This window comes from Opisthocomus hoazin, chromosome 25 (genome assembly GCF_030867145.1).
Source record: "Opisthocomus hoazin isolate bOpiHoa1 chromosome 25, bOpiHoa1.hap1, whole genome shotgun sequence".
Lineage (NCBI taxonomy): Eukaryota > Metazoa > Chordata > Aves > Opisthocomiformes > Opisthocomidae > Opisthocomus > Opisthocomus hoazin.
Genome location: NC_134438.1, coordinates 8903968 through 8917329, shown reverse-complemented (window position 1 = coordinate 8917329; position 13362 = coordinate 8903968). Strand labels below are relative to the sequence as shown.

The window sequence follows — 13362 nt, the reverse complement described above, 5'->3', positions numbered from 1 at the left end:
CACACCTGGCCCCGAAAGGATGCTGTGATATCACAAGAACGATCTATTCTCAGAGAGGGTTTTCTGTCCTGTAACGAAGAAATAGAACAGGGAGAGCTCTCCTGGAAGGCTACGTGGGAACAAGTGTACCGTCGCTGGGGATGCCGGAGGAATTGCTTGTCTGCTGATGGCCAGCTGCGCTCGGCAGCAGTCGCTGCTGTTGTAGGTACCTTGAGTAGGTCGCTGGCTGTGTCTGTTTTCCCTCGAAAATGTGGCCTCAAAGCAACCTGCTGGACCAGGCTCTTCTTTCTGGACAGAAAGGCTTTCGGCTGTGCTCGCAGAGCACGCTGCGGTGCCCGGTGCCCAGCGCCGTGGCTGGGTGAGCCCGCTGCCAGCACGCCCCGAGAGGCTGCTGGAGGCAGCAGTGGGATGGGGGGGAGGCAGGAGGAAGCGTGCCCACAGCCACTCCGGAGCTGCTTGCAGAGCAGGGTGAGCCTGGTTCCCAGTGTGTTGGACAAAGAACAAGCAGGACAGAAACTCTTGATGCTGCTTGTGCCTGTGGTTTGCTGATCCAGGTTACATACTTACTATGTTCTACTTGTTTGGGATTTTTTTTAAATTTATTTTAATTTCCAGACAAGAGTTAAGAGTCTTATTGAGGCACAGCATAAACACAGTTACCTGTTAGAGAAAGGCAAAGTGGCTCTTGCTCACGTAGCGCTGGGGCCAAATGCTCCTGGATTGTGCAGACTGTTTAGCTCCTGGGTGTGAGTCATCTTCCACAGCCCTGTGTCCTTCTGGCCAGTCCCATTCCCCGTACCAGCGGGCCAGCTGGAAGAACTCTGCTGGGGACAGACTCCTGCCACTCGAAGACTGCCCGTACACCAAGTGGGAGTCGAGGTCCTGGCCCACAGTCAGCACTTAGACTTTGGAATGGTCCAAACGCTGCCTGCAATGCGCAGAGAAAGGCGTGAACTGGGTGTGTGGAGGCCAGGCAGAAGGAGTTCGACAGTCCTTAACTTTGGCTGGCCTAAACAAAGTGTTTGTGAGTAATTTTCTGTGGAGGTGTGTGGGCAGCGAGAGGCTGGTGAGGTTCTGCTGAAGGGCAAAATGTTGCTATTTTTGCAAGGTCTTGTCAGACTACTCCTTGGCATGGAAGCAAGGTTACTCCCCTGCTGTCTGCAGACGGGTCCGGAGAGGGCTTCTCCGAAGGTTTTTAAACGTTTCTTTCCTGTAAAGGGTGACTGTTTTTGTTTTACTTCTTCCCAAATCATATGCCTACCAGCCTCCCTTTCCCACAACAATGTTTGTGTGCTGAAATGCAGCTGTTTTGGGGACGGATTTGGCAGCTGCTTAACCACCTACGGAAACAGTTTTTCGTCTGCACCTCCCACCCTCGTGTCTGTTCGCTTCAGGCTTCAGGAGGAAGGCTTTGAGGCAAAACGTTATTGCTGAAGGTGGGGTGTTTCTTGGGTGAATGCTCCCAGGGAGCAGTAACCTCTAACCCCAGATTTTTCAAACATGTCCCTACTGAGTGCTGAAGAGTCCTTTATTTATTTTTGTTTTTTCTTACATAAGACGTGGGGAACCTTCGCACGTGGAGGCTGCTACGATGCTAAGTGCTTTGGGTAATGGAGCCATTGAAGTGCGTGACGAGTGCTTCCACACCGAACTCCAGGTGTACAGGTTTGATGCTAAAGGCCTTGAATGCTTCACTACAGAAATTGAAGTGATCCTTGAAACAGCAGCAGGCTGGAGGTGGAGACAGCCTTGTTTTATAATGTCCTCCAGTTTGGAACATGAAGGAGCAAGGTGCTGCAGTGCTTGATCCATAACGTAGAACCATTACAGTTGGAAAAGACCTCGAAGATCATCAGGTCAAACTTTTATCTGTCATTCAAGAGGAGAAGGCTCAAGCCTGCCAGATTCCCCCCCTCCTGCCCTCCGTCCGCCGAGGGGGCTTTGGTGCAGCTGTAGCCTGGCCGTCGTGGTGGACACGAGTAGGTCTGGGCTCTCAGCACGTGCAGAGGCTCCGTGTCCTGGCTGAGCTGGAGGGCTTGGGACTAGTCGGTGTGGGTCAGGTCTCAGACCTGTCCTTCACTGACAGATCAAGCATGTCCTCGGCTGCCCTGTTCTCCCATCCCCTTCACTGCGCGGGGTCGTGGGCTTGGCACCCAGATCTCCTTGGCAAGTCTGGTGCCTGCATCCAGTGCACTGGTCCTAGGAGAGGGCAGGCTGGCTTTGTCCAGTTTTCTCATAATTCAGGTGTGCTTCTGGGAAGGTGTCTGCATTTACTTCAGTTCTGTTCGGAAAAGACCGCTGAGCGACTGAACGTGTGACTCTGCAGCCAGCGGCTCTTGCTCTGCGCTGCTGCGTCCCGGACGGGCGCCCATCGCCCTGCGTTGGCCTGGCCGGTGCCTGGACTGGTACAGAGCTCGTTCTCCGTTCCAGCCGGAGAGACACAACCCAGTCTGGACCAGGGGCTCCTCATCCACTTGTCCTCCGGCTGCTGCTCTCATTTTAGCCGGTTCAGCAGCTATGAGAAGAGCTGCTTGATTATCCACCAAGAGACTCTTTGATTTCTCCCCTCCCCTGGCACCCTTCTTCTCATTTCTCCATCTGGAGTGAAACCCAGAGAATTCCGTAACTGCTCCTTTCCTTCTTACCCTCCTCTTACACCAGCAGAAGTCGGCCGGGCCCTCTGCCAGCCCCTGGCGTCGTGGGCAGCGGGTGCGGGAAGGAGTGTTTGCCGGGACCCAGCTCTGTCTGCGCTAACCCTGTCCCGGTGGGAGCTCCAGCCCAAACAGATCGGGGCCGTTTGCCCCCGAGCGTGGCCGCGGGAAGCAGGAGAGGGGGAGAACGGGGACAGAGGGGGGCGAGGGAGCAGAGGAGGAGGGGGTGTGGGGGAAGCTGAGGTCTGTAGCAGTGTGAGGGGCTGGAGCTGGGCTGGCTCTGCCTTGGCGGCGGGTGGGAGCGTGCCCCTCGTTGTGGACCATGAAGCGCTTGGTAACCCTTCACGCTTACAACCTCGTGATCCCAGCTCGTCGCGAGCGCTGGCGGCGATGGCCAAGCTCAGGTCTTGAGCTGGGGCTGGCGGCGGCTGCCTTCGCCAGACCCCTCAGGGTCCGTGGGCTCTGTTATTACCAAAAACCTTCCCTCCTCGTTCAGGCTGTCGCTGGGCTGACGGGAGAGGCATTTTCCAGAACTCCTTTCTTTGTCACGTTGTCCTTGCTGGGTAACCGGGTGTGCTGCTGCCGAGAGCGGCTGCCCTGTGTCGGGGTCACGTGTAGACCGGCAAGGGACCCGGGCATCTTCTGGCGGAGGTGAGCGCGTCCCGCGCGCTGGTACCGGTGCAGCCGGTGTGAACACAGAGCTCTCTCCGGGACCTGGTTCTCCCGTGTCCTTGTGGGTGCGAGCTCTCCGGACCCGGGTACCGGGAGCTTTTCTATTTCGGGTCGCGGGTGCGCTGCTGCGTTCTTCTGACGGGTGAATCACGCTGTGCCTCTGCTTTCCTTTGGGGCGTGGGGGGTTTGGGGCGTCGGGGGGGAGGGGGGATGCCCGCGTGGTGCGAGGCCGCTGCGAGTCGCGGCTGGGGTTGCTTTCTGGAGATCATGTGCTGTCCGTGGGGCGTTCGTGGTTTATTTATTCACTAGAGTTAAATATTTTGTATAGGCGTGAGAGGAAAGCTATTATAAATTTTTTATGGAAAGGAAGAAATAAAGGGTGTTGAAACGGGGGCAACCGTCTCTGTTGCTGGGCGAGCGGCGCGGAAGGCCGCCAGGGGGCGCCAGCGCCGCGGCGGCGAGGGGCGGGGCCGGGGCGGTGGGTGGAGTCTGCTCCTCGGCGCGGTCTGCGCAGGCGCCGAGCGGCTCCTGCGGGGCCGGGGGCTGCGGGGATGTCCCGGCTCGGCTCCTCGCCCCTTTCACCGCCGGACGGGCGGGCAGGGAGCCGCCGGCCGGGGCCTGGGGCTGCCGTACCGCCCTGCCGGCGGTGAGCGTGGGCTCCGCGGGGTGCTGTGCGGACCCGGCTGTTGCCGCCCCCGCAAGGCCCTGGCGCGGTGTAAACGCGAGCGTGCGGACCCCGCGCTGCCCCAGCAGCGGCCCCGGAGGCCTTGGAAGAGCCGAGGCTTCCCCAGGCCCCGGGCGGAGTTGAACCGCGCTGGAGCTGCGCTGCACGGGGGACCGGCTCCGGCAGCCGGGCGAGGCGGGACGGGGGTGGGGCTGCGGGGCCGGGGGGCGGGGCGGGGGACAGCCAATGGCGCCGCCGGCCGGTGCCGAGCCCCCGGGGGGGCGGGGCGTGGCGGGCTCCGCCCCCGCGCTGCGCGAGCCGCGGTGGCGGCATGGAGCGGAGCCGGGTAAGGGGCGCGGGGGGCCGGCTCGGCGGGGGGGGGTGGGTTCGGCCCGGGACGGGGGCTGTGCTTGGGGTTCCCCCCGTCCCCGGGGTGGGCAGACTCGGTCTCCTCGGCCCCGGGGGGGTCCCAGGCCCCTCTCCCCGCGGTGGGCTGCGGGGCGTCGCGGGGGGACCCGCGGCACGTGGCGTGGGTGCCAGCGCCCGTCTCGCTCTCTGGATGGTCCCGAAGGGCTGCGCGAGCCTGCCCGGGCACTGGGAGAGGGGACCGGGCCTCGGCGGCGGTGACCCGTCACCGGAGGGGAGTCGCAGCGCTCGGCCGAGCTCCCGGCGGCCGACCCGCGGCGGGTGGCTGGCGGTGGCCGAGCGCTCGTGGGGGTTTGAAAGACGGCGGGGGTAGAACTGCAAAGCGAAGCTTGGAAACATCGTTGACCTTGCCTTGCAGCGTGCTTCGCCGAAGGCCAAAGCCAGGTCGGCGTTTGCTTGCAGCGGCTTGTCTGGGACGACAGCGCCGTTGACGCGCGGTTTGCAAGAATGGCTTGGATTGACGGGGCTGTGACATCTGTGACGGGGCTCTGCAGAGTCTGTCGGTAACGGAGCGTCCCACCCGGTTACTCATTTCCCCGTAGGACCTGGCTGTTGCCCCCACTCAGAGGGGAATCTGAGGACCAGAGCGCTCCAGCAGCTACCCCAAGGCTGCAGGAGAAGTCTCTGCAGAGCAGGAGACCCTGCGCAGACCTCTGTAGTCCCAAGCCAGCAGCTGAGCCACCGGCCCTTCCTGCCCTCTGGTTGCGCTTTTCTTGGCGTTGTTAGTTCCATGGCACTGCACACTCTGAATTCAGGAGATAGGGACCAAATGAGGCTCCTGAGCTGAGGCGTTTGTAGCTCAGTTCAGTTGTCCTGGGGGCACGGTGAAGGGATGGAGACTTCCTGAGCTGCTCTGCAAGGAGACTGTGTTGGGAAATCAGGTTTTAAGACTCTCTGGCAGAGGTAAACACAAGTGTGTGGTCGCCAGAGGGGGAAGGCTTTTCTAGCCTCTGGAGCTTGTAGAAAGAGGAGACGAGAGTCAAAGAAGCAGGGATCAAAAAGAGATTGTAAAGTTGGTGTGGAGGAAGGAGTGGAGTTGAGTGCTGCCCGGAAGGTGATGGTTCAGAGCGCAGATCTGTGCCGTGATGAAAACCTGAAGCCTGAAGGCTGAGATTGCCCCAGACAGCTTTCTCACCTCACAGGTGGGCAGCAGCGGTCTCTGCTCCTCGTGACTTGTTTTGCAGCAGAGTTGTGCTGGAGACAGGCTGTGGGCAGCACTGCAGATGGCCCCGAGCAATGTGGCCTCTTCCTCTGAGCAGATTTTGAGCAACGTGGCGATTATTTCTTCTTAAGGGAAAAACCTTTATATCACACCCAGACTGCCTCTCCAAAATTCCCTTTCCCAGCTCGCAGGACCCTGAGGAAGCGCTGATAACGAGGACTGGCTTGACTGGTTTGCAGCTCTGCAGAGATCTCGTGGACTTGCTCACTTATTCTGGAAAAGGTTCAGAAGGGACTTTGGCATAGGTTTTCTTCCTCTTGGAAAATTAAACGTAAAAAGACCCTGCCTCCTTGGGTGGCTGAGGTTCTGCAGGAGCGGGCTGGAGGCTCCAGGCCACCTTGTGCTGGGGCTGGGGATGGTGTGTGGCCCATGGGTCCAAGGCGTTGGGTCTCGGGAGACCGGTCGCCTTCTGGAGACCACGCGGGTCTCACCGGGAGCTACCGGGAGCTTGCTCGGCTCTTCTGAACCGCGGTGTCGGTGTCCTCCCGGGCCCTGTGAGCTGACCCCGGGCAGTCTGTCCGCGATGCTCGCTGTGACCCAGCTTGGGCAGACCTGCGTGGGCTGGCTTGAAGCTCACTTCTTCAGGCACCGATCGGCAGCGTGACCACGGCAGCGTGGTTGCTGGTGAACTCGCCAGTCGTGGTGCTTGCACATAGCCCCGGGCAGCCGGGCAGCAGGCACGCTCGTAGCTGTCTTGTTATCTCTTCCCAGACTAGTTAGCTTTAATCCAGCCGTGATAGCTCTGCATCAGGCTGTGGTTGTACCAGCGTTTGCAGTGTGGAGAAACCAGCACCCTCTCTTGGATCTCAGTTAAATCCTAATTGTAGCAAGTCATCCTCTCTGCCATCTAGCAGCACGTACCTGCCGTCTGGTGCAGGTGGAAGAGGGATGAGGTGTTTCATTGTGTATTTTTACCTTCATAAACTCCCCAGGAAAGTTTGCTTTTGGGGGGAATCTAGCTCTTTGCAGCCTGTTGGCATCCTGCATAGGAAAATGGTTAGTGTGTGTTTTTTGAGCAACAGACTCTTTAAAAACAAAGGCCACTGGCTGGTTTTGATGTTTTCTTTCTACTGCACAGTCCCTTTTATTCAAAGGTTGAGGTTTTCTTGTTTACTTTTTGATCTGGAAATAACCTTGGTGGTGTTCCCTTGCAGATGAACCAAGACTTCCCCAGCCCCAGGAGCCCCAGCTGAGCTCTCACCGCAGCTTCTGATCCAGCCGAGCCAGGAGCTTTGTGTGGGCAGAGGACGTGAGTCAACAAATGGTCTCTGTGAGCTGCCAGGAGCTGCTACCCTCCTTGACCACCTCTTCCCTGCTAGAGAGCTTTGCCAGTGCTCTGCAACGCAGCATGCCACCGTCCCTTCTGCCGGGGCACAGCAGCGAGAGGCCATCCGGCCACCCGGAAGGCTCTGGCCATCTCCTTGCAGGTAGCACCAGCCATGCTGAAGGCACCTCGCTCCCCCCATCCGGTGCAAAGGGGGAAGACACAAAGCCCCAAGTCCCTGTCTGCGAGGCTCACCTCAGGCTGCCTGACTTCTGCTGCAGCCTCTCCCAGGACTTCACTCCCACCCTGGAGGAGATCGAGGAGTTCCTAAGGGAGAAGGCTGAGTTCCTCAAAGATGAAGCAAGCGAGCTTCACCCCGCTGCAGAGAAGGTCGAGATCAAATCTGAGATCAGCTTGGGTAGCTCTGGGGGACAGCCTGCCTCCAGTGTGTCTCAAGAAGAAGGCGGCTCAAACGCTGCCCAGCCTGGAGGGACAGCTGATGGTAGTGACCAGGCGGTAGCCACGGGGAGCGTTCCTGTTGTCCTCCAAATCCAGCCTCTCCCGATGGACGGTGGCAGCCCGCTAGCTCCCAGTGCTGCCGGTGGTGTCGGGCTAGCCCAGCTGGTGATCAGCTTGCAGGGCCAAAACCTGTCCCTCCTCCCTCAGGTCCAGCGCCCCGTGACCGTCATGGACCAAAAGTATGTCAAAATTGCCCCCCTGCCCGTCGCCACGAGGCCAGGGGCACCGGGGGACGTGCCAGAGGGGGAGGCAACCCCCAAGTACCAGAAAGTTCCCCCCTCCCTCGTCCGTGTCCATAAGTGCTCGCACCCGGGCTGCGGCAAGATGTACACCAAGAGTTCCCACCTCAAGGCTCACTTCCGTCGGCACACCGGCGAGAAGCCCTACACTTGTGCTTGGCCCAACTGTGGCTGGCGGTAAGTGGGAGCCGCGGGGCTCGGTGCGAGTGGGTGTCCCCGCCGAGGGCCTGCCGTTGCCTGCCAAGATGCAGGAGAGCTCTTGGCTAGTGAAAATGCAGGATAAAATCACAAGTTTCCTTTCCCGAGTGAATTCCAGGTCAGAGCTGGGAGTAGGCCTGGGGGAGTAAAGTTTGGTGGGCGCTTTGGGTAGTTTTCACTCAGCAAACCTCCAGCTGGGGAAGCATACCCGACCACTGCCCAAAGACCCCAGCCCCGCCTTGAGCTGGGTGCCTACATGCCCTCTGGCCCTGCAGCCTTTCCAAGTGTTCTTGTAACTGTGCGACCTTTCTCTGCCTAGTTCAGGGCAATTTCTGCAGCTGGGCTACAAAAATGGCTTCTCCCATTCAGATTTGTCCCGTAAAATAGGAGTCTGTCTGCTTCCTCCGGAGCCAGTGTGTAGTTTGGGGTTTGTTTAGCAACCCTTTGTTTTCTTTTGCTGTTTGCCTGCCCTGGCTGCTTCTATCCCTCAGACACCTCTGGGCCTGTAGCAGATCTCCATCTTGCATTTACTTTTGTTTGCTCTGCACGTGATGGTGGTTGTCATATTCTTTCATCTGTGTTCCCTAAAATAACCCTGCCCTTTAGTCTTGCTGCACTGCTCTGATTGTTTTCCTGCTGTGGGGTTCTCTCCCTGGTACCGCGTACCCGTCCCGGGGCAGGATGCCCGGTACAGCCTTTGGCGAGAGGGGCCAACAGTCCTCAGGTCTCGCGCAGCCCTGCTCACCAGCAGATCTCAAAGCGTATCACATCCCCTGGTGCTGGCAGCGCTGAGCTTTCCTGGTCATTTATGCAATGCTTTGGCAGGCGCTCGCTGCCTTGTTTCCCCGGATGCTGCGTTGTGGCTTCTGTCTCGGGCTGGTGAAACTCTGCAAGGTACGAGGCTAGATCTGAATTTTGGGACTCCCTCTCGCCAAGCTGCTGCCCCTTTGCCATCAGCAATTGTCCCTCCAGCTCACCTATAACCCCAGTACATGTTTACAGGCATTGGCTCCTTTTCCAGTACCAACCAGTACCATTAAACCCTCCCGCACCCAACGCTCAGAGCCTGGGGGCTGAGGAAGGGGCCGGTGGCAGCCGCCCAGCCATCGCGTTTCCCTCTGGGAGGGAGGACGGGGATGGTGCTGGCCCGCACGACAGCATCGTGCTGAGCTGCTGTGCTCGGCTTCGCTTGCCGCCCTGCCCTGCTGCTCCAAGATCGAGGGCTGGGCTGGGGCTTCTCCGGGCCCTGCTCTCTTTTCTAGATGCAGCCCTAACTGTAAATGTATACGTCATTTCTTTTGGCCTTGATTTCTGTGAGGAGCTGAGACTTTGGAGCTCGCTTCTTGCCATAAAGCTGGAGAAGGAGTCAGTGGTTTGTGTGGAGGACGTGAGGATGGCCTTGGGACGCGCTGCACCAGGTGTGAGCTGCAGATCCTGTCGCTGGGAGTCTGGGGTGACGTCTGGAGCTCCTTGCTTTCTGCAGGCACCTTTCAACCAGATGGAAAAACCCTTCCATCCTAATATTCCTGCCAGCTGTGTTGGCTCCTTCGAGGCAGAATGGGAGTAAATCCTGTCCAGTCCTCCTCCCCTGAGCCTCGGACGTCCAAAGCACGCTGAAGTCCCCCCAGCTCCCAGGCCTTGCTGAGACCTCGTCAAACTGCTGTGGACGAACTCGCTGCGGGTGCCCCCGGGTCGGGGTCTGCAGTGCCAGGCGGAAGGAAGGGTGCAGCAGAATGAAGTGGGGACGTGCGTGTGGATGAAGGGGCTTTCCAGGCTGTCAGCTGCTCGGCTCCGGGCGTGGGAATTACACAGATTGAGCTCTGGGTGCTCCTGTGGTCCTTGTTACTGCATCCTCAGAACAGCAGTCGATTTGCTTCGGCCTGGAACCCTCTGCTTCTCTGCTCCAGGCTGGCTGCGCTTGCTTTTCCTCCCTTGGGCTCGGTATTTAAGGCAGCTCACAGGCTGCTTCTCTCTCCCCAGCTCCCAGTCCAGCCCAGGCTGACAGCGAAAACTCGCTGCCGTTCTGAGAAACAAGGGCATGCTCAGAGTTTGCAAGGAGAACCCATGCTCCCTCAGAAAAAACAGCATTCTCCCAGCAGCGAAGCTCTTGGCTGGATGTGGGAAGTGACAGCAAAGCCTTTGCACCCAGGCTTCTGACCGGTGTCCTTCAGTCACTGCCAGCCTGGGCCGATGCCCCGAAACCCAATTTCACTCAACATCTGGCCTTGGGCTGTCAGCTCCCAACAGGTTTCAGCAAGTCTAAAACAAAGGATATAAAATGATAGAATCATAGAATGGGTTGGAAGGGACCTTAAAGATCATCTGGTTCCAACCCCCCTGCCATGAGCAGGGACATCTTCCACCAGCCCAGGTTGCTCAGAGCTCCATCCAACCTGGGCTTGAGCACTGCCAGGGAGAGGGCAGCCACAGCTTCTCTGGGCAGCCTGGGCCAGTGTTTCACCACCCTCATGGTGAAGATACAGGTAGACACTGTCCTGTAAGAGCAGTGGAAAGAAATGAAGATACCACTGCGTGAATTCTTTTCCCTATCTCTAAATCAGCCCTTGGAGGGGTTTCTTTCCTTCCATCTCTCCAGCAGGATCCTGAGGTGCCTGTGCCTCACCAGTGGGCTGGATGGACCGGAGCACGGGTGACCTGTCTTGGGTTGTCCCAAGAGGCCGTGGCAGACAGCCCTCAGCCTCCCGTGTGCTGGGCTCTCACCTTCCCCGTCCTGTCCTGCAGCGAAGGCCAGGTCCACCATGCTTCCCTTCTCCTGCAGGTTTTCCCGGTCGGATGAGCTCTCCCGTCACAAGCGCTCCCACTCCGGTGTCAAGCCGTACCAGTGTGCCGCCTGCCAGAAGAAGTTTGCCCGCAGCGACCATTTAGCCAAACACGTGAAGATCCACCGGGGCCAGCCGTACGGCCAGCGGACGCTGCAGGGCAGCAGCAGAAGTTGAGTCTGGCTGCTCGTCCTCGCCGGGCTGAGTCCGGGAGGCCCTGCGGCCAGGCGTGCAAAAACCGCGGCGCTGACGCAGAGGGGGAGATGACTCTGAGGAATCGGAGGAGATCCAGCGCTCTACCTCTGTTCAGGGATGGCTGATGTTCAGGGATGACCTGTATTTATGGATGACCTATAATCAGGGCTCGATTCTGGTACTACTGTCCCTCTCTTAAATATATGCGATGGAAACCTCAGTTCGTTCAGGGTGAGCGTGTGTGCGCAGGGGAGCGGGGCGGGGGTGCAGGGCAGCTTGGCGAGATCCCTTTGCGCAGCGTTTGGGGCTCGCCTGCCTGCTGCAGCGTGACGGGCAGGAACTGCCCTACAGCTCTCCGACCCACCGCGGGGCATCCCCCGGGGCTGCTGCAGCCGCCAGCCCGCCGGCACCCCGAGGGGCCGGGTCAGCAGCGGCGTTCCCGCGGCAGCCGGAGGGGGTTTGTTCTGGCCGGCCTCGCTCAAACCACCCCGCCTGAGCCCGTCTGGCGCGGTGGCATCCGGGCAGCACTGTGGATGGACGAGCTCTGCTTGCGAGCCGTGCAGCAGCTGCGGGGCTGAAGGCAGGTGCTGGGGATGGCTTTCCCGGCGTGGCTGAGGTGGCGGTTGTGTTGTCCCCAGCGCTGCTTTTCTGCGCCGGTGGTTTCTCACCTGACTGGCGCTGGGCACGCCGGCGTCCTGGGAGAGCGTGACATTGGAGGGGGGGTGGGAAATGCCTCCGTTCCGCTCACTCAGTGCTGCGTGTGGGCAGGGGATCAGGAGAAATGTAGGCAGCTCCAGCAAAGTCCTTTTTTACGTGCTGGCATGGAAGAACATCGGTATGGAGAGACACCACCGTGCGTGGACCCAGAGAAGAGCTGTAGGCTCCGGTCAGGGGGAGCAGTGCCGCTCACCAGTTGCTGACGTCCTTTTGGTATTTGAGTTCTAGTTAATTCAAGGCCAACTGCTTGCTGCTGTGCCAAGTTCCCGAGCTTTTGCAAACATCTGGGAGGGAATTAGGTGCTTGTACAAACAAAGAATAAGCGTCAGGAGTTTGAGGTAGGCAGTGTGTCCTTTCTGCCTGGCTTTGGCAGCGTGTCTCATTGAGTGCCTGCAGGCTCTTTTCGGCTCAGGTGTGTTCGTGCCGTTCTGCTGTTACCCCAGTGCTCTTCCACAGTAGGACTTCATGCGCTTGGCTCAAGCTGCCCTTGAGCTGCCTTTAGTGAGGAGTGTTGGGCTGTGCCCAAAATAAGCACAGGGAAATGAGCTCAGCTCTCTCCCCTGCCCTGTGGAGGGCATGTTTGCACAGCAAAGAGGTTGTTCGCTGGTCCCTGCAGCCCTTTTGGGATGGTGACTCCAGGGAAGGAAAAAGCCAGACTGGTGGGGATGGATATGGTGCTGCTCTGAGGGTTGGTACAAGCGTCTCTGGGTGAGACAGCAGTCCTCTGTGCGAGGGACACAAGCTCGTAAAGCAGTCTGCAAATCCGTCCTAGAGACAGTGTTGTGTGGCTGGGGGTGTTTGCTGTTGGTGGCTGCTCCTTCCTTGGTGCAGGGACCGGAGCTCTTCCAGCTTTGTTGAGAAGCTACCACAGGGTGACTTCAGGGAGAGAAGGAGCAAAGGAGCTGAAAATCCTCAGTTTATTCCTAGTCCCGAGTATTTGGGGATGCTTGTGCTGCCCCCCAAGGAGATGCTGCTGCTGCGGAGATGGAGATGGATGAGGTGGGGTACTTTCCACTGCTGAGGTTCTCTGGAGCACCCAGGGTCTAGTCCCCATGATGAACTTGTTTCTCCTGCTGGTTGTTGTTCCAGTGCTGCAGGGCCATGGTCTGGGCCAGGATCCGGTGCTGCGGGTCGCTGTACAGGCACCAAAGAGAAGGGTCCCCTACCCCACGCCTTTGGCCCCTGTAAAGTTTCTCAAAAGCGGAAACTTCAGGGTGCAGAAACGATGTTCCTGCAGAGGAGAAACGTTACTAAAGCTGGCTTGGGGTCTGGGCTCTTCGTTGTGAGAACTAGCAGGCCGGCAGCTGGAGGACGGCTCGCTGGGCAGCTTCCAGCCCCAGCGCAGTGGGGAGCCGACCCGGGGCTCTCCCAGCTCCAAGGCTGCAGCGCGAGCCGCGGCCGGCGGACCTGCTGGTCGGTTTGCAAGGAGCCGTGCCGGGGTTGCGTGTTTCTCAGAGAACACCTGCATTGCTTTCCTTCCTTATCCCCGGGCGGGAGAGCAGGGCTTGAGGCAGAAACAGCCACGCTGCTTGACTTCAGGGCCAGGCGTTCCCCAAGGGAGGGCTGGTTTCTGGATCCCAGCTTAAGCTCCTCCATCCTTCGCTCGTAAGCGGGTAGGTGTGGGCAGGCTGAACGGAAAGTAGCTGCCTGCAGTGGTGTTTCTTTGCCGTGCGTGCAAGTGGGAGTGTGTACCTGCAGCCCTCGTGTTGACTCTTAGGAGAGAGCTCTCCCCTCTGGGGAAGGAAAGCAGCTTTTGCAAGGATTAGCTGGAGATCTGGGCCGGCCTCGGGGAGCAAGCGCTCCCCAGACACGCTG

At 59.2% G+C, this 13362-nt stretch overlaps 1 protein-coding gene across 7 annotated transcripts; it reads left to right on the top strand.

Moving 5' to 3' along the window:
* Positions 1–3841: 3841 nt before the first annotated feature.
* LOC104338926 (Krueppel-like factor 15) lies at positions 3842–11039 on the top strand. Of its 7 annotated transcripts, XM_075442679.1 has the most exons (5): positions 4249–4333; positions 4772–4916; positions 5760–5857; positions 6790–7834; positions 10635–11039. In XM_075442679.1, the coding sequence occupies exons 4-5, from the start codon at positions 6897–6899 to the stop codon at positions 10810–10812; spliced, it is 1116 nt and encodes a 371-aa protein (XP_075298794.1). In that variant the 5' UTR covers positions 4249–4333; positions 4772–4916; positions 5760–5857; positions 6790–6896; the 3' UTR covers positions 10813–11039. The 7 variants fall into 7 exon arrangements, with proteins under 7 accessions (XP_075298793.1, XP_075298797.1, XP_075298794.1 ...); XM_075442678.1 differs by lacking the exons at positions 4249–4333; positions 5760–5857 and adding an exon at positions 3842–3969; XM_075442676.1 differs by lacking the exon at positions 5760–5857.
* The last annotated feature ends 2323 nt before the right edge of the window (positions 11040–13362 follow it).